The 24,731-nt window shown below is 34.5% G+C and overlaps 2 protein-coding genes across 5 annotated transcripts; both read right to left on the bottom strand.

Moving 5' to 3' along the window:
* Nucleotides 1-7: 7 nt before the first annotated feature.
* On the bottom strand, nt 8-5,703 carry LOC129870158 (grpE protein homolog 2, mitochondrial-like). Of its 4 annotated transcripts, XM_055944792.1 has the most exons (6): nt 5,483-5,702; nt 1,870-2,062; nt 1,580-1,764; nt 1,304-1,471; nt 613-741; nt 8-454 (listed from the first exon to the last, which is right to left on the bottom strand). In XM_055944792.1, the coding sequence occupies exons 1-6, from the start codon at nt 5,615-5,617 to the stop codon at nt 371-373; spliced, it is 894 nt and encodes a 297-aa protein (XP_055800767.1). In that variant the 5' UTR covers nt 5,618-5,702; the 3' UTR covers nt 8-370. The 4 variants fall into 4 exon arrangements, with proteins under 4 accessions (XP_055800767.1, XP_055800766.1, XP_055800769.1 ...); XM_055944791.1 differs by having other exon boundaries at nt 1,580-2,062; nt 5,483-5,701; XM_055944794.1 differs by lacking the exons at nt 8-454; nt 613-741 and adding an exon at nt 773-1,170 and having other exon boundaries at nt 1,580-2,062.
* A 5,332-nt stretch (nt 5,704-11,035) lies between these two features.
* On the bottom strand, nt 11,036-17,806 carry LOC129871233 (EH domain-containing protein 1-like). Its single transcript, XM_055946134.1, has 16 exons — nt 17,621-17,806; nt 17,430-17,509; nt 15,421-15,489; nt 15,273-15,330; nt 15,036-15,091; nt 14,919-14,958; nt 14,735-14,799; nt 14,090-14,203; nt 13,826-13,928; nt 13,689-13,738; nt 13,134-13,262; nt 12,778-13,029; nt 12,602-12,681; nt 11,876-12,002; nt 11,627-11,770; nt 11,036-11,470 (listed from the first exon to the last, which is right to left on the bottom strand). Exons 1-16 carry the CDS (start codon nt 17,703-17,705, stop codon nt 11,285-11,287), a joined length of 1,638 nt encoding a protein of 545 aa, XP_055802109.1. The 5' UTR covers nt 17,706-17,806; the 3' UTR covers nt 11,036-11,284.
* Nucleotides 17,807-24,731: the final 6,925 nt, after the last annotated feature.

Genomic DNA, 24,731 nt, shown 5'->3' with positions numbered 1-24,731 from the left:
TATTCAATTTTGCATAATACCCAAACAAATGGAAGATTAAAGGTAAGACTCAGTATTCATATGGAGTTCCTACAGCACAGCATAGCAACATTCTAATTTGGACAAGTGAACAGAAAGGACGGCATAGAAAACCTTCCTACTCACAATAAAAATGTCATTATTAACAGAGATTATTTAACACTGAAGAACAAAAAATTTTAAATGGTAGAAAAAAACTATAACAACTCTGTGACGGACAGCTCCATTGAAGGATCTGGAACTAAATTCCTTTTCGAACGTGAGCAAATATTTTTCTTCCAGTTCCACCTAGTTAAAGATTTCTCAGCTCCAAAATCTTGGCTCATGATCCACCTATTTAAGCTTCAGTTCGTCAATCTGCCTTTGTACTCTCCATAGCTACCGTCACACCAACTTCAGCTGGCCGAATGATTCGTTCATGCAAGATGTAACCCGACTGCAACAAGGAGGGAGGTCATGTCTTTTAGTCATTCAATGAAAAGGAATGTCTAAAGTACATTCTAGGTTTGCAATAATCACCAAGGATCAAGAGCATGCAGATTGAAATAGCAAATAAAATACACGAATGCCGGAGAAGAAATTCCTAACAGATACCTTGAGGCAGACAGCGACCATGCCAGGAGCCTTTTTAGGATCTGGTACTTGAAACACTGCATTATGCTTATTTGGATCAAATTCTTCATTTGTAGGATCATATTTTCCCACACCAAACTTTTTGAATACCTGAAAAGTAACGATCAGTAAGCCAAACGCAGCACTGAGAAACATATAATGGAGACCTCCTCACGAGGGTCTTTCAAGACATTGAAGTCTGAAGAAGCAACAATAACATAGACCAGAAGTATTACAAATTTAACCCCCTGAAGTTATTAAACCTTACATTCCAATTGGAGCAAGAGTAAGCATTCTACTGGGATTTCCAATATCAAAGAAAAATGTTTGGATCTTCTCTTCCAGCTGCATGTGTATATATAGCAAACTGCAAACCTTCTTTGCTGCTTCTTCATTTCAGAAGCTGATTGGGGCATTTAGCAGAAGTGAATGAGCAGCAAGGGGTTCTATTGCCAAAATCTGTAGGGTTTTACACGGCCTTAAGGGGTAATTTTTGGAACTATCTTGTTGAAATTTATAATTATAATGTCATCCGGATCCCTAAAAGACATAAAGTAGATTATACTGTAGATAATGTTTGTAAAAAAAGGTTGTGTTTCACAGATGAATTCAGTCTACGAAGCAGTGAAAGAGGGACAAAAACCATGGAGTATATTTAGGTGAAAAAGTGTACCTCGGCAAGCTGTTTATCAGTCATTTCAACACCTTCCAGAAGTGTCTTCAGAAGTGGCACAGCTCCAACAGTATCCTTAGATTCATCAATTTTGGAGAAGCTCTCTTTTACAACAGAAGAAGCACGACCCATATTATCAGCAACATCTAGAAGCGCTTTCACAAAATTCTGCAACAGCATTTATGCAAAAGCTAAGAGAAAATCACAAGCATAACGTAATATACTAACAAGTAAATGCAGGACTATCTGGCAAAGCATGTGCCTAGGAAAACTAACTTGAATGGCAAACTTTTTGGAATTTTCTGCTTCTCGTTTGGCTCTGTTCATGACATTCTCCATCTCTGCATAAGATCTAAGAACTTTTTCCTTCATTTTCTGAAACTCATCATCTTTTATCTTTAGGAGTTCTTCCTTCTCAGCCACTAGTTTCATCAAGTCATCCTTGGAAAGGTCCTCCGTATCTAAATCAGAATCAGAATCAGAATCAGAAGATACAGCTTGTTTAGTATGTCTTCTCCTTTGTTTGATATTTTCATTTGTGTTGTCATTGGATGCCAAATCAGAACCTGATTCATCATTCTCATCTTGACCCTGAGAATCAGCAGAAACTGAAGCTTCACAATTTCCATTCATTTCCCCATTCTCTTTTGTGCTTCCTGGTTTGCTTTGGGACTGAGATGTCTCTTTTTCATTATGTTGGGGGGATGCAGAGGATGAAATTCCAAATCGTTGCAGGACAGATTCATGGAATAGAGTAACCTGATTGACCATTAGCAGAACCAGCAATATTTAGGTGCATATGAAAATTGAACATTTCTTCTTTTGACAAGTACAGAGTAACTTATACATAATTTCTCAAGGCATCAACTTAGTGGAATGTTGAGTTTACAGCTTGAGCGAGTTAAAAGATCTATAAAGCTATCTAGGCACTGTACAGTACTTTGATGACAGCAAAAAGAACAAGTTAGACAGGCCACTATTTTTCAAATTATGTTGGTCTGGATGTCCCTTTGAAACATGACAGAGCCAATCCAACTGATAAACATCCTACAACTCGTAGTAAACGTAACCCACTCCACACCAATCATCCCAGGAACAAGCTCCAACTATTGCAAACTATCTCAAAATGCAGAAAAAGATGGCTTCTGGTTGTTCCTAAAATTAACTAAGCTAGCAGTCAATTAAGGTACTCCAACATCTTTTACATTCCCTGGCACCTTTAGATTCTCAAAGTTTCAGTAAAGGTTTCAAATGATTGTTGAGTTTGTTTTGAACATCCTGATTTTTTACAATATTATGCTGAGATGGAGTGCAATCAGAAGACCACAGTTCGTTTCAGCTTTTCTCATTCAATTAAAGGTCTCTGTTAGTGTATCAGTATGGTTATCAGTTCGAGCTCGAGTTGTGGTTCATTTTCGGGTAAAAGTTCATTCGCCGCAGTTCACTGTTGCACTTTCTATACAAACAGCAGTTCTTTAATATATTGAAGGTACCTGCTACAAAAGGTCCATTTCTCTTTCTACTTTGATATTTCTATGCAAATCATGATTATTAACCATGATGTAAGCCCATAGTGAAACATTTCTAAGTTCTCAACACATTATGTGTTTCGGTTTTATATGGGGGTCTGTCGAGTTAGATATTTAGAAAGCTGGAGTTTATTTTGAGTCCTACAAGTACAATATTTGGACTCATGCCTATCTAGGGTCACTTGGGTTTGCCTTTCTAGGATTATTTGGGTTTAAATAGTCTAATTGGGTATCAATCTTTTGTCACTCTTTCTATTTAGCATTTTATCTTATAACCCCAAGGTTTAATAATCAAGTTTGTTTAAAGATCTTCTCTAGTTTAATCACCATTATAGGAAATGGTTTCTGCTCTTTTTCCAAACTGGGATTCATATTGAGTCATTGGATCTGTATCTGGTTCGTTCCTACTTCATTTAGTCTCAGTTCTATGGTGATTTTTAAATTTTCAAATACCGAAGGTTCTGAAATACATCTTGGTTCTCTAGATATTTGAGTCCAATCAAATGTTTCTCATAGCATTTTTTAGAGGTTGAATGGCTTACAGGTTCATTATGTTTCTGTCATTTTGTCTAAGCAACTAACAGTGTCAACTCCCAACCTCTGTGGTTCTAATCCTGAGCAGCCCATATTTGTCTCTTGTTCTCTGGCCTTTACTTTCCTCCGCCCTCTCTTTCATAGAATTCCAACATTTATGATATGCTTACATCTTATCCACCCACTCTTCATGTCATAGCACCAGTACTTGAACGCTTACTCTTACAGCACTACCCAGGTCACCTCTTTTGGAATCAATTCAACGACAAAATTCTTTAGCGGTGATCTTATCCGTGTTGTTTCTCTTGACACAATACGAGATCCAATTTTGAGATCAATTCGACAATGAAACCCCTTAGCAATGATCTTTATCTATGTCATTTTCGAAGCCCAAATATCATGGGATTTTATGTAATTTCAGCATTGTACTATGCTTGCACTATTAGTCTTCTAGTACTTCTCCTATATTCTTCCTCCTACTTTAAGATGAAAAAAGAGGTTCATGTGCTCTTTTTTATTCTCAATGGCCTTCCTGATAAATAGACTGGAACAGTTGACTGAAGATGATGTTTTTATGAAATTTTCGTCATCATGGTAGAACTCAAAATAAAGAAAACAAGTAGGATGGTTTATACTGTCATACAGTCTCAGCTACTAGGTCTGAATATAGGAACCAAAGAGGACATGAGGGATATTTCAACTCAGTAAAACCCTTCTGTAGACCATTCATCGAAAAGAAGTACAAAAGAATTAGGATCAGTATAGCACTTGCAAGTGAAATTACACTGGGTATGTTGTTTTTGTTGTTGTTGTATAACACTTACAAACGATGTTTTTGCCTACATTCCTGTTGTCACTAATACTAAATTGAGGAGATGAATGTCACCTTCTGTTACTACTAAACTACACCTGTTCCATACTCTTTAAATCCTTCAACAGAAACACATCATCACTTTACTGATTCTAAAAGTAGTTAGAACAATAAATATTTTCCCCTAACTGGAATATTTACACACTATACTGATGAAATATTGTTCTTAAAGACATTTTATAGCTGAAGGTAAAATGTTGTGTCTATCTTCTTACAAACCATTTTGGGCTATGTTTGCATAAACACTATACAAGGGTTCTAATACTTCCAATAATTTAGATAGAGATCAAGCCCAAACCTTGCAAAATAAAAATTCTTCCCATTTACCTAAGCATTGGTTGGCAAAGTAACCCAATATCTTTTCTAAAGGGGGGATGGAGGTACTTAAAAGGAGTCATTTGACAGAGAGTATAAAAATAGTACCGAATATGGGGTATTAGTAAAGTTGAAATTAGTTATGCGTGGATTAGTGATGCTGACATTATTTTTTATCAGACTGTTTGGTTTGTTGTATTAAATTAATAGGGTTATTAGAATAGAAATAGTATACCATTATAAGAATAGTACTGGATAAGATATATAACTTTGTTGTATTAAATTAATAGGGTTATTAGAATAGAAATAGTATACCATTATAAGAATAGTACTGGATAAGATATATAACTAACACATGTATAAGCTATTATACATAGGTCGAAAACACCACCAAACAAGGGATTAAATAATACCAAAGCTAATACATGTATTATTTAATGGGTCGTGTTTGGTAGGGTGTGTAAAAATAGTATTGACTAGAGTGTATTAGTAATGTTGGGATTAGCTATAGTAGCATTATGTTTTATGTTTAACTTGTTGTATTAAATGAATAAGGTGTATTAGAATAGGAATATCACTAGTATTGTTAATGTCACTATGTATAAGAATAGGAAACACTAAAATAGGGTGCATAACAATACCAAACAAAGGATTAAATAACACCAAAGTCAATACCAATAGTAGATTCTCTAATACCTCCTACCAAAGGATTCCTTAGTAGAACAACCAAGTTGAATATACACCACTATTATAACTTTCGACTGAAACAATTACTACTATTAAACAAAACTTGGCAACATCATCAAAGAAAATCATCAGCTAAATATCATATCCTCGATTACGATCCAAATAGAAGCCTATGCTAAATTACGACAACCCCTAAAACCCTAAAAATGGAGAATTACAAAAATATCAGGCACAAAATCAAACCTTTTCATGGCACTGAGATGCAAGAATAGGAACGTGTTGTTGCTGTTGCTGTTGTCGGGAACAGAGGAGCAGGGAGCTCCGGCACTGAGTTACAATGGCTCTTGGGAAACGAGATGAAATTCTACTAACCAACATCTCCAAATTCACACTTTTAACGCAGATTTGGGGGAAATGGACAAGTGAAATAAAATTGTAATGGCTTGTAGAGAAAGACAATAGCTGAATGCCAGGGTTATATTTGTCAATTTGAGTGTATAGATCATGTATAAGTAATTTATATTGTATAATCAATGTATATTTTTTATGACTTTTGGTAGGCTATATTGTATAGTCACGGTATATTTTCTGTTATTTTGGCTATTTTTTATACAAATAAAACATGACTATATTTGTTATAAACTAATTAGTTTATTGTATATATTTGAAATTGTCCCTTTTTGTTTATTTGAACGAATTACATAAAAAGTTATTAAAAAAATAATCTTAAATATAAAATTAATCATTAAGATCATAATCTTTTATTTTAAAATATTGTTATGAATCATTAAAAAAGTTACAAAGGTGTGTGAGTTATGAATATCATCATAATTTAATAAAATTTGATTAAAAAAAACAACTCCAACACATATTTTACTCTTCATGATGAAAATATCACTTGATATCTCAGAAATGAGAGCATTACAATTTTCTGGGGAAATATGAATTCAGGTGTCAGTTTTTTTTCTATATAAAGTCCATGTATCTATTTCACCCGTAAGACTACATTTTTTATAACAATCTTCCAGATCGATTTTTCAATAGAAATCAGATTTCATAATCTACAACTTCTCACATTTAAGCCTTTGTATTTCTTTGATTGACACACCTTGTCCCAAGCTACTTGAGTTGGTTTCATCGTGTCATCCGAGCTACTCCAAAGATATTCTCTACATTTTATATCCATTGCTTTAAGTATAATTTGGAGCAATATGATAACAGAGTTCGAAAAATTATGTAATGAGAACAAAACAGAAATGATAACTTGCAGTCGTCCAACATAGGAAAAATATCTAACAGACACAACATTTATTTGCGGTGAAAAAATTATCATAAGGTTATCTACAAAAACAAGATGTGTTAGTTTTAATTCCTTGCACATTGGAGAAATCTAAAGTCACTTAATTGTGCCATCTTCCCAAGAGTTGTTGAAAGATACTCTATCACCATGACATACAATAGTGGAGATATTAGATCTTCCTGTATCATACCTCATGTCCATGACCATTGACATTGACAAGACATTTTGTAGTTGCAACATAAGTCATAACAATTTTTATAAACTTTTGGGAAAAGTCATAACCTCAACAAAATTATGTTTCACCGTGTCATAAGCTTTTTGAAGGTCTATTATCATCATACATCTAGGAATTGTCCTTTTGAGATAATCCCTAAGTAAATCAAGACAAATAAGCACAATATGAGTCATGGATCTACTTGAGAGCCTGATATAATGGAAGGAAGCACCATTATAAACCTCTGACATATTAATTTAGATATGCATTTATAAGGCATTACAACATGAAATAGGCATAAATTGGCTAATTGACAAAGGATATATGAGAAACCTTAGGAATAAATGCTGTTACTGTTGCATTGAATTGTTGTAAAAGTCATATCATTCTCCATGAATACCAAAACAACATCTATAATGTCAGGATCCACTATTTTCTAAGGTGATTGTAGAAGTCATTGAAAGTCAAGAGGGATGGTGAATTGAAATTTTGACCCATTTAATTGTCAGTAAGAGGTAGTCATTTTTGATACACTTCGGTCTTCTTCTTAGCCGAGCTAGGAGGCTTATGTCTTCCGTGCATGATTACAAGGATAGGGATGCTTTCCACAAAGACTTAGAGGGAGGGCCAGCCTTCGCGAGATTTGCAGGGTGGCAATGATGTACTAAACTTGGATGATCTTCTAGTCGATAGGCTAGTTTGAGCCCGGGTATACTACATTGATTAGTTATAAAAAAAAGTCCATTCCTATTACTGCAACAATAAAGAGAAAGGGAAAAGAAAAGGGAGAATCCTGATGGACAAACAGTCATGGCAAGGAACATCCTCCTATTAAGAGGAGAAAGGAAACGGATGAGGATGATGGAGGGTGGCCTGGTGGGGAGACTGGGTATTATTATCCGTAAGCCGATAGATAAGCTAAGGCATATGACATGCATCTGGGGCTCATTGATGTATGTATACATGTAATTATTTTGTAGAATTTTAATAAATATTATATTTGTTTTGCCTATCTATTTCTTAATGAAAAATATTATCTTATTTTTTGTTATTCTTTTTTTACTAACTTGTGTGACATCCTAGATTAATAGTAAAATATAAAAATCTTCACATTACAAACAAAATTATGCATTAATTTGGAACGTTTGACAAATTCATAGTTAAATTGCTTAAAGCAATTAACTAATAATAATCTTGTTAACTAATCAATATAAAATGGGATGAACAAATAAACTACCAACTAACTTAAACCCTATAAAACAACACATTAAAACATAAACGTTATTACATAAATAAGTGCTAGATAATTTTTTTGGGAGTTGTATAGCACGTGCTATCTTTTTGTCTGTAATGACCCGAAGTTCATTTTTGGTATTTCTCGTAAAATAATTGTTTTATCCCTTTCAGTAGTTGCCTCGAGTCATATTTGATCAGTATTCAAAATTGGTGTTGTGAATTTTTTTGAAAAGTCAAGGTTTTTTGGCAAAGTTTGAAATTTGAGGCCTTAAGTTGCTTAAAAGTGGTATTTGGTGTCATTCGGAGTTTCGGATCTCGGAATGGCATTCCGTAGATTTCATCAACTCCAGAATGTGGAATTTGGTCTAAGAGAGTTGAAAAAAATTAGATTCGGAGTTATATCAGGATTTGAAGTTTTAAGTTGGAAATTCTTGAAATTTGGATCATAGAGTTGACTTTGATCAACATTCAGAGATCCGCTACTCAAAATTGAATTTAGATGATTCGGTTGGATTCGGGGGATGATTTTTGGCCTGATAGTGGTCTTAGTTGAATTTTTAAAGGTCTCATGCTTGATTTAGTGTTTTGAGGCCTCAAGTTAGTTTCGTTGCGACTTATTGGGTTCTGGGTCAAGGAGACCTTGAATTTGAATTTTGATGGTTCCATTGAGTCCGGAACGTCGAAATTAGTATGGTGGCATATAATGTTTGTGTGCAGGAATAGCGAACGAATCCCAAGGGTCACTCCGAAAACTTTTAGACCTGAGTGTTGTTGCTGATATCTGATGTTAGCTTTTCCCTTCATCCCGTTCGTGAGGGATGATCTTAGTAGGCCTCCGCGTTCGCGGAGTCTTGATCATGATTGCGGAGGGTCGGATGGCCTGGACCTCATGTTCGCGAGGTCAAGGCCGCAACCACGGAAGAGACAAGAGTTGATCATCGCGGTCACGGGCCAAATGTGCCGTGATCGGAAGGGATAGAAATCCCTGAAACCAGTGACTTCTCAAAAGGTCGGGAATATGCCATTTTTCACCATTTTCTATTTTGTGAAGCTTGGGTAGGCGATTTTCAAAGGAAATTTTGAGGCAAACTTATTGGATAAATGGTTTTAACCCATAATCTTCGTAATTTCACTTGAAAATTGGTGATTTTGAATTGGTGAAATTGAGGGGTTTTGTTCAAGAACTTGATTTTAGAAAATTGATGATTTTGAGTTGAATACAACTCCGTTTTTGAAATGGTTTTCACCAATAAGTCCCAAATACTTCAAAGAATGTTTTCATCCAAAAATTTCCAAATTTGGACTCTGTTTCCGAAATCGGATCTTTGAACCGTTTTGACCATTTTGTCCGAATTTCATGATTTTGGTGTTGTTAGTTCCGTAATTTGATTGTGAATCATTATTTGATTAGATTCTTACGATTTGAAGCATCGACGAAAGGGCAAGGCTCAAGTTTTGGAGTAGTCGAGAGCGATACTAAGGCAAGTGAAACTCTAAACCTTTGTAAGCTTTGTAGAACCTTGTATTCTTGCTACGTGCTATGTGAATTGATGTGAACTTGAGTTGGGTTTGATTATGAATCATGAATACACCTAAGGTTGATTATCGGAAATATGAAAAAGGAAATTTGATCTAATAAACTGAGGTATTGAAATAATTGACATTGTTAACTCATTGTGGAGATTACACTGTGATATTATTGATATGAATTGCATATGGTTCTTGGACTTCATTTCATCCCTGTCGACTGCATGAACATTGTCATATGTATTTAGGTTAATTCTTATCATTGAAGTCCAAATTGATGATTATGCCGACGTGAAATGGTTCTGACTAAGTTATGATGAAAGAGAAAAATAAAGAGGATTCGAGAAACATGTCACATACCGTGGTTGTTACTTTATTGCATTCGAGGGGCCACATGCGTGGTTGTTATTTTATAATATTCGAGGGACATGTCACGCGCCGTGGTTGATACTAAATGATAATCGAGGGCCGTGCCACACGCCGTGGTGGATGCATCGATATACATGCATCATCTCATTGGGCACTCATTACATTGCATTGCATCTGTTTGATTCGCTTAGTATTTGCCCTTACTATGTGTAATTGTGACTGATACACATATGATACTAATGATACCTATCTGGCCTATCTGAATTGTTGAGATACACTTTGACTTACGTGATATATGAATTATATATATATATATATATATATATATATATATATATATATATACTGTCAGATTGGGCAGGTTGTAGTAATGGAGGTTCTGATGGCATGTTAAGAATATTGTTTCTATTGAGCTTTACCTGTGTTTAGTGTCTTACTTGTTGAGTACCGTGTTGTTTGGTACTCACCCCTTGCTATCTAAACTTGTGTAGGTTCCGAGCCCGGACAATGATACAATTTTCCTTCTTTTTCATACGCGGCTATTCAAGGACACTTGAGAGGTAGCTGTCGAAGCTGACGATCTCTCTTGTTTCTTTTTACATGCTTTGTTCTGTTTGAGAAACAAATGTATTAAGACTTGTATTTATCTTTCATTTCTACTGTATTAGAGGCTTGTACATGTGACAACCAGTCCTTTGGAGTATTGTAGTTGACTAAGACTTCCGCTTTCATATATTTATCTATCTATTTAGATTGTTTCCGCTTTATTTTTCGTTTTTGTTGGATTTGGGCTGACTTGTCTCAGTGGATTGAGACAAGTGTCATCACACCCGAATTCAAATCGTGATATCGTCCCTTATTTTGATCAACTTTGTCTAATTTCTTGTCATTTAGATTCTGCACATATGAATTGCGTATAGAAGAATGTTATGCTCAACCTAAAATACAATCATGAAATTAAAAGTAGAAGAAATTCCTAAAAACATACCATCAGAAAAACTTCCTCGACTGATTGGTTGTACCTCCTATTTTTTGAAGATAATGAATCTTTCTTTCAAAGGATAAAAAAGAAATGGATCTAAATTTCCTGCAAGAATGATTTGGAAGATTCAATACCAAAAATAGTGATATTTGCTAGCAACAACAAGAATTCCAAATTGTCGATTTAAAATTACTCATGAGAAAAATACAAAAGTAAAGATCTTCCCGGATGTAGAATTCTTAATGCATATTTACATGCAGCCATACTTACCAAATGAAAACATCACTTCAGTACTCACTAGTCACTATTAGGGCCCTTGTCTCAATGTGGGAGTAAGAATGAGAATACAAGATACATACTATAATAAACATCATGTCTGCCAGCAATTTCTCTACACTATATCAGCTCTGGGCCTCGTCAATCGTAAGGATTTCTGAAATTCTTGAGAAGTTCAGGGATGTCATAACCAAGCATGTCATCGACGGATTGTATCAATTTGGGCTTCAACTTCTCAAACTTATCAATGTTATAACCACTCAGAACTTCCCTGAATTGTTCGACGTTAGGGAAATCCCCAGCTGGCAGATGGTGTTCCTTTTGAACCTGTTTTGATAAGTTGGAAATTAATACACAATACTAAAGCTCCATACAAGAATATGTCACAAGTGCATGAAATTGCTGATTGGTGCTAAGCATGCATGCACGTTGAGCACATGTATGTAGATTTGAGACAGACAACAGAGAACGAGAAAGAGGGACCTTCATAAATTGATCTTCCAAGTTATCAATAAGTTTTTGCTGGGTCTTGGCTTTGCCCATCATAGCAGGCATCTCCTTTTTCAAGTGACTGATAATGTAAGAATGTATCTTGGCAGCTCTAGCACGTTTTACAAATTCATTTATCTGCATAAAATATAGCCTGTTTATTATCCTCATTTCAAGAAAATTAGACGCACAGTATATGAGCAGTAGTAAAATATGATGACATAATGAAGATTATAAACTTACACGACGATCACAAGCCTTCTTTGGTATGTCTTTCAAGTCTGTAAGGAGATCATCTTGTTCCTTCTCAAAAAGTTCTTTTCCAATTGGCCCTATAGCAGCCTCATTTATTGGTTTGTCATTAAATGATCTATGAAAGAGAAAATACCACATTATTGTGGAACTCCAAAAAGTGATCAAAGTTTGTAATATTTTGATATCTAGAAGGATACAACACGGAAGGACTCAACATTATGCTCTATACACACAAATAGGATATGAACATGCATAAGATATCTGCTTCTAGAGCATGCATGTTATACATACACTCAAGCATGAGAATATCTCAAATGTGAGGTAGATCTTTTGGACAGAGTAATCCCCCCCCCCCCCCACACACACACCAAAAAAAAAGTTACCAGGAGGCAACCACGACCGGTGGCTTTTTCCACTTTGGTCCCCAGTGACTCAAAACCCAACCTAATGATTGGAGGCGGAGTGTTCTTATCATTAGGCTATCCCTCCATTATCGTAAACATGTTAAAAAAAACAAGGTCCAACTCCCAAATCAGATGTCAAGTATCATAAGGTGCAATCAAGATCGCATTCCACTGGAAATAGTCTAACATAAGTGCAAGCTTGATACATCTTGAAGATATCCAGAAAATCATAGATATTCGAATTCCCAAAATAATACTCTACTTTGTTGGCCGAATACCTGAACTAATTGCAAGAATATAGAGATCATACCCTATGTAGACACGTGCAACTTCAGGGGTATTTAGAACCTTCCCTAGGGACCACATCAATGCTCCATAAACCCTCATAAGCTGCAGTTGAAACCAACAATAAAACCAAATTGTAGCTTAGTCCAGAAATTGGAGGAAAACATAAACAGACCAAAAAAAACAAAAGTTTATGCCTACTTGTTGAGTATCAACTTGGTCAGCCTTGTTCAAAACCACCCGTATCTTATCATCATGGCCTCGAAGAGACGCAATCACACGTTTGAATTCATCACTTATATCAAGTTTGTGAGGATCAAACAAAAGCAGAATGAGATCACACTTAGAAGCAAACCAAGACGTCACTCCCGTAAAATCATAGCTCCTTTGTGTTCGTTGCTTTTCGCCTGATAGAACTCCAGGAGTATCCACAAATGTGATGTGCTCCAACAGCTAACATGAGAGGAGGACAAGTTGGGAAAAGATATTCAGAGTCTGGTGAGTTTATGAGAAAGCTCTGATCATTTTACGTATGAGTACAATTGAGTAGCACTCACAGGATGCGGCATTTGAGAACACTCAAACTTTGACAAAAATGCAGTTCCAAAAGTTGTCAAACCGCTAAATGGCATATTTGCTTGAACTGCGATTGTGTTCCCTGGAATACTTCTTTCGTCGGGTCCATTCTGTACAACACCGTAAAAAATGAACACCAGTCCAACAAAAAAATTAGCATAACAATCACTTTTGAGAAAACTATTACCAAACATGCATGGCAAGGGTATAGCCTTCTCCTTTCCAACTATATGTCTGGTTTAACTAGCAAAACTGTTGCAGAGTATTCTCAAGGAACTCTATGATATGATATATTTAGAACTATGAGCTAGGATAGAAGGGAGAAAAGATATATCCACAAAAAGCTAGTACAATGAATGAAAACCATCTTTGTCGATTTAGTGCACACTATTTTGGCACAACTTCAAATGGAATGGAAGACATTTAACTCAAGGTGAAAACAAGAATAACTTCTCTTCTGTTCAGCAACATAATCCAAAAAGTACAGAAAACAAGTGACCACAGTGGTTAGCAGAAATAAAGATAAGTGAAAGTACCATGACAACCACAAATCTGTCTGTTGTAGGCTCTGGTCCAATGTGAGCACCTACAGACAAATAAGGAGCGTTAGTGTCAACAGGAAGCTGTGAACAAACAAGTGCACATGGACAAGAAAAAAAGAGTGTTAGCTAACCTGGATAACTGGTTCTAAGTAAATGCTTAATGAATGTAGTTTTTCCTGTTGAGTATTGACCCAAAAGCATCACCATTGGCTTGGCATCAAAATCACTATTTGTCTAACCAACACAGAACACATGAAAAAAGCAGTCAGTGGCTTCTGCATTACTTATCCATGGATTAGTACAAAAGAAACTATAGTTGAACGGAAAAGATATAAGCAAGAATTTCCCCTCCTATATCTTGAAAATAAGCACAACCAAGATGATAAACTGCCTACCAGTAATGGAGAAACAAAATCATTAAAGCGATATGCTGCTTCCAGTGGCTTTAGTTTCTGGATGTACAACTTCTTCAGTCCATCAACTATCGATGTGACAGAGCTTAAAGAGACCTGAGGGTTGATTAACAGAACCAAGTCTCATTTTAAGAGCAGAAACAGAGAATTTAGCATTAAACATGCTACGAAATGCTATGGGATGTAAAGGAGGAATTAAGGGAGAGTACATTTCAATGCAACAATTTCAACAAATGGTTTATAACATAAAACATAGACAACTTTCTCAATAATGGATAAGGACAAAAGATGCTTATTTACAAATTAACTTCAAAGGGAAAACATCTGATATGATTTCAATTTGAGATAACTAAATGAACTTATATTTGTAACTTGTGCAATATATAACTTTTTGCATAAGAAGTGGGTCAATAGACATCTGTCATATAACTCGGGAGGGAGAGAGTGAGAGGCAGGTATTCCAATTAGAAGAAAGGATATCAGTTTAACATGGCAAAACTTGGAAAACAGGACATTCAAAAAAAAAAGGATTACACAACTGGCTAGCAGAAAAATGCATCGACTAGGTGAACGAAAGTGCAGAGGTCTGTGAGTTTACAAATAAAGTACAAAAGTAACCACAGTTACCTTCTTTACAGATGTAGATGATGAAAACCAATTAGCTGTAACAGAAGATTGCACTGTAGGATTGCCTGCTTCCATATCCAATTAGTTAGACATAGATGATACATCTAACTCCCTTCTCAAATCCCCAAGAGTGATTCAGAAAGAAGATATAAGAAAGATGTAGTATGTGTTGAGGTAAAATTACCATTCTGCTCAAGTTCACTTTTAGGCATACGCTTTTTCTTCTGTATTACAGAAAATACAAGTCAATAGCACCACAATAAATGAAAACTAATGCAGAAAGTACACCTAGCATACTTACATTTTGAAGTAAATCCAGGCCTTCCAAGCTAGGGGGTTGCAAATTTTCAAAGTCAACTGCCATGATTAAAATTGTTCTAATCGTAAGAATAGTTTTAGACAACAATCCTACAGCTAAAGAAAGTGAATACAGGTCATTGTAATGCACCAAGTAGTTTGCCAGAGATCACATTCTAGAGACTACTCTCGTTGCTAGATCACAGTCTAAAATTAAAAAAACTTAACGCTTGCTAGTTACCTTCGGCATTTAAGAGATCACTGCTTACAGGGTGGCCAGCTTGTGCCAAAGAGACTAACTACATGTTTGAAAAAAAAAAGGGATCAGAGTTTTGTCTGGATTAAAATTAAATACCAGGTTGAAATGCAGGTCTGCAATGAACTAGTACCTGCATTGCAGCAATAAACTCTCTAAAACCGAGAAAGCCTTGCCGTTTGGAATCTGCAATTGCCCACACCTTGGGAAAGAGGAAAAGAAAAACAATCCATTATCCCATTGAAATAAGATTTCAGTAATAGCTAATGTAGTACTAGGCAAAAACTGACTCATAATAAAGCATAATAACGTAGGGTGGACAACTGACACATAATAGAAGACAGTATGAAAGTCAAAAATACAATATTGTTGCAGATAGTCAGTTGATACTGGGCATGACCTATGTAGCACTATAAAAGTAATGTATAAGTAAGCATTTGTTCAATTTGGGTGTAAGAGAAGGGGGGAGGATTGACTTTGCCATCCTATTCGTTATGGTTTCTTCACCATCCAAACTTAGTTCTATCATTGTGCTTGTCAAAATATACACACTTTATCCACTGGTTTAGTTCTGTTCACTGATCACTGAAAAGCGTTGACATAATTGCAGATGACAACGACTAGAAATGGTCCAAGAAACAGGAGTTCCCATTTAACAGGACCAGCTAATCCACATGTCTATCATCCTCTTTGACTTTCAGATTGGAGGTCACTCACATTAGTTGTAATGATGAAGTTCACAGAAATACTCTACAGTGTCAACAGTGCAAGAGGTTCACCAGTTTGAAAAATTCAAATGGCAAAGCACAACACTCAAGTTCAGCACTACGAGTGCAAGTAATCAGAATGTCAATCGATCAACAGTTCTTCAATCTCGAACTAGTTGGGGTCAACTAATGTGAGTGACAATAACAACTAAATCCAAATCTAGAGTAGCTTAAATCGCCTATATAAATCCTATGTTCTTCATTGTGTTATGTTCTTGGCTAAATCAACATCAATTATGAGAGATGGTATAGCTTTTGACAAAACTTTAATTTGATTTTATGATTTTATCTCTACTTCATCATCATAATATCACACTTATTGATCGTTTCCCGATGAGTTCTACACAAGATATGATCGAACCATCTCATGAAACCTTCTCTTATTCATCTTTTATGTGTTCTACTTTTACACTTGTACGCTAAGTTGCTCGGACTTGGGTGCGGGTGTCCGATACGGGTGCAAATCTAGACGTCGAATGTTTCATGGTCTAAATTCTAAAATTAATAGGTAGTCCGGTGTTGTTTAGTTTTACTTCTCTAAAGACATGGATGCAGCATAGAAAGTGAAGAGTTCGCGCAACTTAGCTTGTACCCTCTATTGGATGTGATCATTTTTCTTGTATGACTACACATCCATTTTAGTATTTGCATTTTTAAGAAGCTCAGCTTGCGCTATGTTGGACCATAGAGATGCATTCACTCTCGTTGTATCTCTACTCTCAAATAATTGTTGGTCTCAGCATTCCAATGAATTTCACTTTATGTGGGATTCCTACAATAGAATCCCAGAAAATACAGATCACCCGGTACAATGGGAAAGTCAAACAGAATTTGGTCTCAACAGTAACTTAACACAAATACCAGATATACATTCACGCAATTCCATCAACCAAAGAATCAGAGAAAACAATGCTTTATAAACACAATGCTTAAAGACCTACTCCACATCCAATTTCAGACATAAAGTGTCATTAGCCCCAATTAAGCTTAACTTCCTAAACTACCATCAAGGATCAGGCAACTGCTATCTGGTTGAGAGCAATTCAATTATGGAAAATGCTTTACACGGATTGAGTCAGTTATTAAAATTGAAAGGAGAAGAGAACAAAAATCCTGTGTTTACAACATGGACAATTAGAAGTTAAGAAGTTATCCTCCAATCTGAACATTGAATATTACACTAAACCCTTAAGTAAATCTTATTATTGTATGTAACCAACCATTCAGAATGAAGACTAAGCCTTATAAGAACCTTAAAGGATCCCCACTCATCACCCTCAACATATAAAACCTAACTTTTGAAGGGACTACAACTAATAAACCATACTCGGTAACAAAAACTGTCACTCTCCAGCACAGAGGAAAGAATACAAACCTGTTTGAGGTCCTGGCGAGGCAAATTAGACGTGGCAAAGAACTTGATGGCATCACCTCCGGTGAGACGTCCATCTCCATCTGATGAAAAAAAATAAAAATACCCAAATTCGTTTTCAGCATAAGTTTGTGAAATCAAATGGAGCATACATATAAGTATAAACACGAAGAGGATATAGAAAATGAGTATACCTGAATCTGCTAAACTGAACCATTGTTGATAGATTTTCTCATGATCTTTGGAGCACCGATTAATGGGAGATGCATCAAACTCCATTATTCAATTGGCTTTTCAAAATTGCCTCCAATCTGAATTTAGGGAACGCTTTATATGTTTCCACGCTTCCTTTTCCTGATTATTCTTTTTTCAAGAAATCTAAGCTGCCCACTATTAATTGGAGTAGCAACACAAAAATATTTTTCAATCTTAAGTAAAAATTGAATAAACTATTTTTTATTTTTTTTAAAGAAGAATATTTGTATAAATAACTTATATTTATCAAATGAAGTAATAGTAAATTTCTATTTTTTGCAAAACTATTCATTAAAATTTTATATTATTAGTTTATATATGTCATAGGCGAGGAATTAAAGTTATAACTTTGAAAACATAAAATTAGATGGGTTGTTCAAAGTAGGATTTGATTTTAAACTAGTAGAAGGTTATTTTGTTTTATTGTTTTTCATTCGACTATTTGAGTTGCGCACGCACCTAATAATATTATGCTAAATATTGAATTATATTTTTTTGTTATTAACAAGCTCTTGTATTATATTTTCTTTTTTGTTATTAACAAACTCTTGTTTTATAGTTGATTAAGTTGGCTACTCATACAAATAATTATGTGCATGAATCACATGTTTTCCTTGTTAATCATGTATTTGTTGAGTTTCGCTAACAACCAGATAAAGAGAAAGGTGAAAATCATCCATAGTACTGCTCATTAAAGCGAGGGCGAGCGTTTGGGGGGGGGGGGGGTTGGTGGTTGATTGACCTTCTTCTAGGTTTGGTGGCAATCAAAACAAGATCCTCTCTAGGTGTTAATCGTATAGAGAGTACTTGCTTTGATAACAATTATTGTCTTATACTAGTATACAACGAGTCAAGAGCCCAAGTCCCTTGACAAAATCAGTTAATAAAAGTATTGAAGTTAGGTACTGAAAGTAAAATGACACGGTATGCTTATGTGGAAATTTCATTGCTCAAGGGAGAAAAAAATCACGACCTCTCTCACAAGACTTCTCAACGTTCCACTAGCAACTCGTAATTCCACTCTCAAGTAATTACAAGGGATTAAACTCTTAAGCCTACCAACCTTGTAACACCTCTATTACAAGGCAACCAAGCAATAGCTCTATTGTCACCACACCAGCTAACTCGGGATTTTTTATTAAAGGTGACAAAAAAGTTTTAAAACTAAGAAAGAGCGACACAAGTCTTAATTATTGAGCAAATGTGACAATTTTAAGATTAGAATTAATGACACTAATTTTAAAACCCTCAAATTTTATTATTTACACAAAAACCCTCTCACTCTCCTCCCCACCCCATCCACCTACCCCTCCCATCCCCACCCCACCCCCACCCCTCCCCCTCCTCTACCGCCAATGTCATTCTTACCCTTTCTATCGTCATCGCCGTTGCCATCACCGCCACCATCTCCTCCGCTACAACCGTCACATCTTCCTCCATCACCGCCACATTTTTCTCCCTCCTCCACTCTCACTATCACCTCCTCCCTCCTCTTCCACCGCCACCACCAACACCATTGGCCTTCTCTTTTTGCACAATCACTATCTCCTTCACCAGCTCTTCCTACACTTTATTTTCTATTAAAAAAATAATAATTATTGAAGTTGCTGCAATAACTATGCAGAAGTTGCTACAATAATTCAATAAATTGTTGAAGCAATTGTTAAAGTTGCTGTAGAAAATCAAGCAAGTGTTGTAGTTTGCTGCAACAACTGCGATAGTTGCTGCAACAACTCTTGTAGCAACTATGATAGTTATTGCAACAACTATCGCATTTGCTGCAACAACTATCATAGTTGCTTGATTTTCTGCAAAATCTTTTTTTTCAACAATTTAAATATTTTCTTTTAAAATTCTCAAAATCAAAGCTAAACAGTCCGTAAAAATAAAAAAAAGTGATAAAAAATGAACGACGACGGTGATGACAGTAGTGATGACAACGATGACAACAATGACGACGACAAAAAAGAAAAAAATACGAAGAAGAAGATGATAATGAAGGAAGGGAGAAGGAAAGAATAATAAGATGGAGGGAGAGAGAGAAAATATGAAAAGAGAGTGAGAAAGAAAAAAAAGAGATTGGTAGATAATAAAAAAAGGGGGGGAAATTCAAATTTTGAAATTTGAAATAAGAGGAAAGATTTTTTAAGATTTTGAAATTCTAATATGTACTTCAAAGTTTTTAATCACTCTAATCAAGTCCATATTTTATTTAATCTCATTTGACCAAGTCAATGTCACCTTTTTCTAATTGAGAACTTTTTTGTCACCTATAGCTTAATTCTCTTAACTAACTCTAGCTGATATAGATTTCAACAATACACCACGACTAACTCTAGCCACTAACTTAAATCACAAAGAAAAGAATAGAAATGATCTATTATTCTTTATAACATAGGCGTAGACTACAATACAAGAGCACAAGAAACAAAACACAAAATACAACTAAAGACGTTGCAGTACTTGATCAGATTCCTTGATGGATATGAGAATGTTCTTCCTTGAAATGACTTTTGCTTTTCTGAATAATCTTGATTATAAAAATTCGGTTTTGATCTTGTCACTAGTTCTTTTATAAGAGAGACAAAACCTAGAATGCATGTCATTGGTCGAGGTTGCCTGTCATTGCAGCGCCTCTGCTGCAATGCCCACCAACCATTGCAGAAACTACAGCTCTATAGTTGCACATAGTTAACTCGTTTATAAGTCAAAAACTTTACGGACCATGTCCCTTTATCCGAGTTTGTCAAATCATCAAAATCTAAAATACAACAATATTTTTTTTGTTTGGCAGATGGTGTAACTGTTAATTGAGCACTACATGTCAATTTCTTTTCCACTAAACTTTTGGTTAGTTGGTTTAGGCATATTTAAATATCGAAAAATCTGAACAAACCAACGTACACTATAGGTAAGTTCATAATAAATTACCCAGAATTTTTGAAAGAGAAAATAGTCAAATGCCCCCCAATTTATTACCGAATTCTCAACACACACTTATACTTTACGGGGGTCCTATTATCCCTCTGATTTTTTTAAAAACAGAATATATACCACCCTAAAATTAGAGAACCACATTCTTAACATGTAGTGTTGTACACTCGCTGCCAGCTATCATTTTAAATTTTTTATATTTATTTTTCTCTCTTTATCCAATTTTTCATTAATTACAAAAGGATCTTTATTCTTACTTTATTTCTTTATTTTTTCTCTTTTGTTTTTCATTCCTTCTTCATTTTTACTTTTTCATCTCTTTATACCATCCTTCAAGCACCTTAACGAGTTTAATTACCCGTCTTTCTTCCTCTTACTTTTTTTATTGTGTTCCTTCTTTGTCTTCATCACACAAAATTTGTAATACTTTATTTACAAGTTGCCGATGGTTAAATTCTTGGGTCTTCGCCAAACAATAATACAAATTGAAGATAAGATCTGAAGTTGATGAATGTTACTGATCCAAAATTTATATAGAATAACTAAAAGAAAAGAGAAAAAAAATTGCGTTGAAATTTCTTTTCCGGCGAGGAGGTAGATTAATGGTGTTGATTTTGATCTAATATGAGATTGATAAAATGAAAAAAAAAAATGGACGAAGACTCATATCATATACCCCATAACTCATTTTTAGCTTACTTTATGAAATTCTTGATCAAAAAAAATATTTTTCATGTTGATTTTAATTGACAGAATTTCTTTGATATTTTATTTTAAAAAAAGATTTTAGTAATTAAATTAATTTTATGATGGAAGGTATCCAATAAATTTATTCTTTTTTTATTTGTTTTCCATTCTTTCTTCTTCTGGTTTTTTGTCTCTTTTTTGTGTAATTTTTTTAGAGCGGTGAAACTAATGACAATTTAATTTTTTTCGATAACATGAGTAATTATTTTAATAATTATTTGATGATTTTAATAGTGATTTGTAGTGTTAGGTGTGGATAATGGTAAGGCAAATCATGAAAAAAATTATTACAAGATAATGAGTTGATGGGGCTGTTGTGGTGGTGGTGGTTCAAGGTGGAGGAGATGGTAGTGGGTGAGTGTTGAGTTGAGGAGAAAGAGAGGACAAAAAGAAAAAAAACTTAAGGAGAAGAAAATAAAAGAGAAAAGTAAAAAAAATAAATTATGCTTAACAAAAAGTCAAATGTATCATAAAAATATTTTATAAAATTTTAAAAGTAAAGAAGAAAAATAAGGACAAAAGGGAAAGATAAAGTTTTAAGATTTCTTTTTGGTCTTCACTCTCTCAAACAGAGTGAAATACACTCATCTTGCCACATAAGCATTTATGGAGGTGATAATTTCAATTTTAAACAGTTCATGGAGTTGAAAGGACCCCGTGAAGATTGAATGTGTAGTTAGAAATCCGGTTATAGCTTGAGGGGCTTTTGGCTATTTTCTCATTTTTGAAACATTAGTGTCCATTAATTTTGTTCATTACTTTGAAAAATTAATAATGAAAAAACCAACGGCAATACTCGTTTTTTTTCATTTTATAAACTGATTGTGTTTGTCAGCTCCTACAATTTTTCTGGACAATCAGAAAAAAAAATTAAAGGCCAATCTTAGTTATTTTACATGAATTAAAAAAATATTTAAATGACGTTAGTCAGTTCTTTCAAACAAAATTCAGTGCAATAAAAAAATATTGGGTTTAATTAAGGTGTAAATTGAGAAATGAGAATTGGAAAATATGGTGGAACCAAGTGAAGGGTAAATGAAAAGTCATTTATCCTTCATTAGTAGAAGAAAGAAAAAGTTTTATTCTTATATTAGAGAACACTTCATTTAGATCTTAAAGAGTTAAGTAGAGGGTGCCCCCTCGCTCCGTTGTCGTCGTTCGCTCGCTCGGCTCAGCCCGGCCTCGAATTCGGCTTCCACTTTGGAAAATATAATTTTAAGATAATATTTATTTATCACTCTCATTAATTAATTTTATTTTTTCTTAATATTACTCTCCTGAATTATTAATTAAATTAAATCTCTAAATTAACTTGAGTTAATTAACTCGCGAAATTAATTTGAATTAATAATTCATAGAATAGAATTAACTAACTAATTTTTGGAACAAAATTAATTTAAAATTTGTGAAACTGTATCAAAAACGATTTGTTTCTTCCGAACATACACTTCTTTTCCCAAAAGACATCATGTCTATTGTGAACAAATGAGTTTGTTCTGAACAAGTGAGTTCGCATTTGTTGTTGGGTATATATAGAGAGGCTTCCTCTCAGTTTTCTACATTGAATTTTATCATTTTTCTGCATATATTTTCTTACAAACATAGTAGAGTATTTGTATGATTTCGCCTGACTTTTGAGTTCATTGAAGTTATTGAAGCCGCTACTTCTTTAACAAGTATATCCATTTTATTTCGGGAGGAAATAATCCACAACCTCGGATATAGTAAGGAGATTAAATTCCTTAAGGACACACGGTGAATTCTGTGGTCTCGGATATTTGCTTATTGCATTTAGACTTTCTGTTTCTCTTTGTTCTTCTTATATTCTTATTGAGCACAGTACCCATAATAAAACACAATTATTCCCATATAAAAAGAGAATGTGAATCGTCTAACAAATGATCTTGGGAAGAAACAAAGAAAAATGATCATAACAAGGAAAATTCAAGACGTAGCAAATGTCAAATGACCTTTACTTTCTTTGGACTAGAATTTGTAACATTCTTATTAGAAAGTGAGCCTCGAACTTTCAAATAAGCCATGACTTCTTCGAAAGCACAATATTAAAAAGAGACAGTCAATAGTAAGATTGAATCCATAATGAATAATCATACCTTGGAATTGGTTTATCTTCCTCCCGTAAATAAATCCTTAGGCTCCAAATGAATTTTCAAATGGAAAATGAAAGATGACGGCACTATTGATAAATAGAAAGAGAGACTTGTCGTCAAAGGATTTAGACAATGTGAGGGTCTTGATTACTTTGATACGTAACCACTAATAACTAGAATTACATTGATTCAAGTGTTAATAGAGTTAGCCTCCATGTATGGTCTGGAGATCCATCAAATTGATGTCAAAACAACCTTTTTTAAATAGAGACTTGGAAAAGAAATCTACATCAAACAGCCAGAAGGGTTCATGATTCCTGAAAATGAAAACAAGGTGTGCCAACTTGTTAAGTCCTTGTATGGACTGAAACAAGCATCCAACAATGGCATGCAAAATTTTACCATATAATGTTGTCAAATAATTTCAAGATTAATGAGTGTGACAAATGTGTTTACATTAAGAACACTCCAAACAAAGTTTTCATTGTCTGTTTATATATGAATGATATGTTGATAATGAGAAACGACATTGCTAACATAAATGATACTAAGCATATGCTTGGTATTAAATTTGATATGAAAGATCTAGGAGTTGCTAATTTGATATCGGAAATTAAGATTCACAAAACTCTTTAAAGTCTAGCATTATCTTAATTTCATTATATTCGAATGGTGCTTGAAAAATTCAAGTACTTAAACTTCAAAAATACAAAAACACTAATTGATGTGAATCTTGATCTTGCTAAGAATAAATGTGAAAGTCAGTTTCAATTGGATTATACAACGGTGTTGAAAAGTTTGTAAATAATATACTATACACGACCATACATAGCTTACGTTATAAGTAAATTAGGTCGATACACAATTAATCCCAACCAAAATCATTGGATGGTAATGAAATGAGTTTTGGGGTATTTAGAACACATTCAAAGCTTTGCTTTGCTTTGCATTACAACAAGTATCCAACAATTTTTGAAGAATATAGTGATACTGTCATGACCGATTCCTCGAGCCATAATGACACCCACTATAATCCGCCAGTAGGTAAGCCCATCCATAACCCGCAATAGCTAGCAATGGGTATATGGGAAGAGACTAAATAATAAGAAGGAAGAAATACAAAAATAATACAAGGCAAGCCAAAAATATATACATAAGCAAAATGAATCCCTCCCAGAAGCTGGAAGTCACTAGTATAGAGCCACTAACAGAGTAAAGTCTAAAAATTGGACCAAAAATATATACAACCACAAAAAAC

Source organism: Solanum dulcamara, chromosome 10, assembly GCF_947179165.1.
Source record: "Solanum dulcamara chromosome 10, daSolDulc1.2, whole genome shotgun sequence".
NCBI lineage: Eukaryota > Viridiplantae > Streptophyta > Magnoliopsida > Solanales > Solanaceae > Solanum > Solanum dulcamara.
This window is presented reverse-complemented; position numbering and strand designations above follow the sequence as displayed.

What these genes read in the sequence shown, in the direction of transcription:
- LOC129870158 (XM_055944791.1), bottom strand. Translation starts at nt 5,617, where the DNA reads ATGTTGGTTAGTAGAATTTCATCTCGTTTCCCAAGAGCCATTGTAACT. An exon ending in CATCTCAGTGCCATGAAAAG is followed by an intron (nt 2,063 to 5,482) that starts GTTTGATTTTGT and finishes ATGGTCAATCAG; the next exon opens with GTTACTCTATTCCATGAATC. An exon ending in CTGATAAACAGCTTGCCGAG is followed by an intron (nt 742 to 1,303) that starts GTACACTTTTTC and finishes GTTACTTTTCAG; the next exon opens with GTATTCAAAAAGTTTGGTGT.
- LOC129871233 (XM_055946134.1), bottom strand. Translation starts at nt 17,705, where the DNA reads ATGGAGTTTGATGCATCTCCCATTAATCGGTGCTCCAAAGATCATGAG. An exon ending in TGATCTCTTAAATGCCGAAG is followed by an intron (nt 15,092 to 15,272) that starts GTAACTAGCAAG and finishes TAATCATGGCAG; the next exon opens with TTGACTTTGAAAATTTGCAA. An exon ending in ACTTAGAACCAGTTATCCAG is followed by an intron (nt 13,739 to 13,825) that starts GTTAGCTAACAC and finishes ATTTGTCTGTAG; the next exon opens with GTGCTCACATTGGACCAGAG.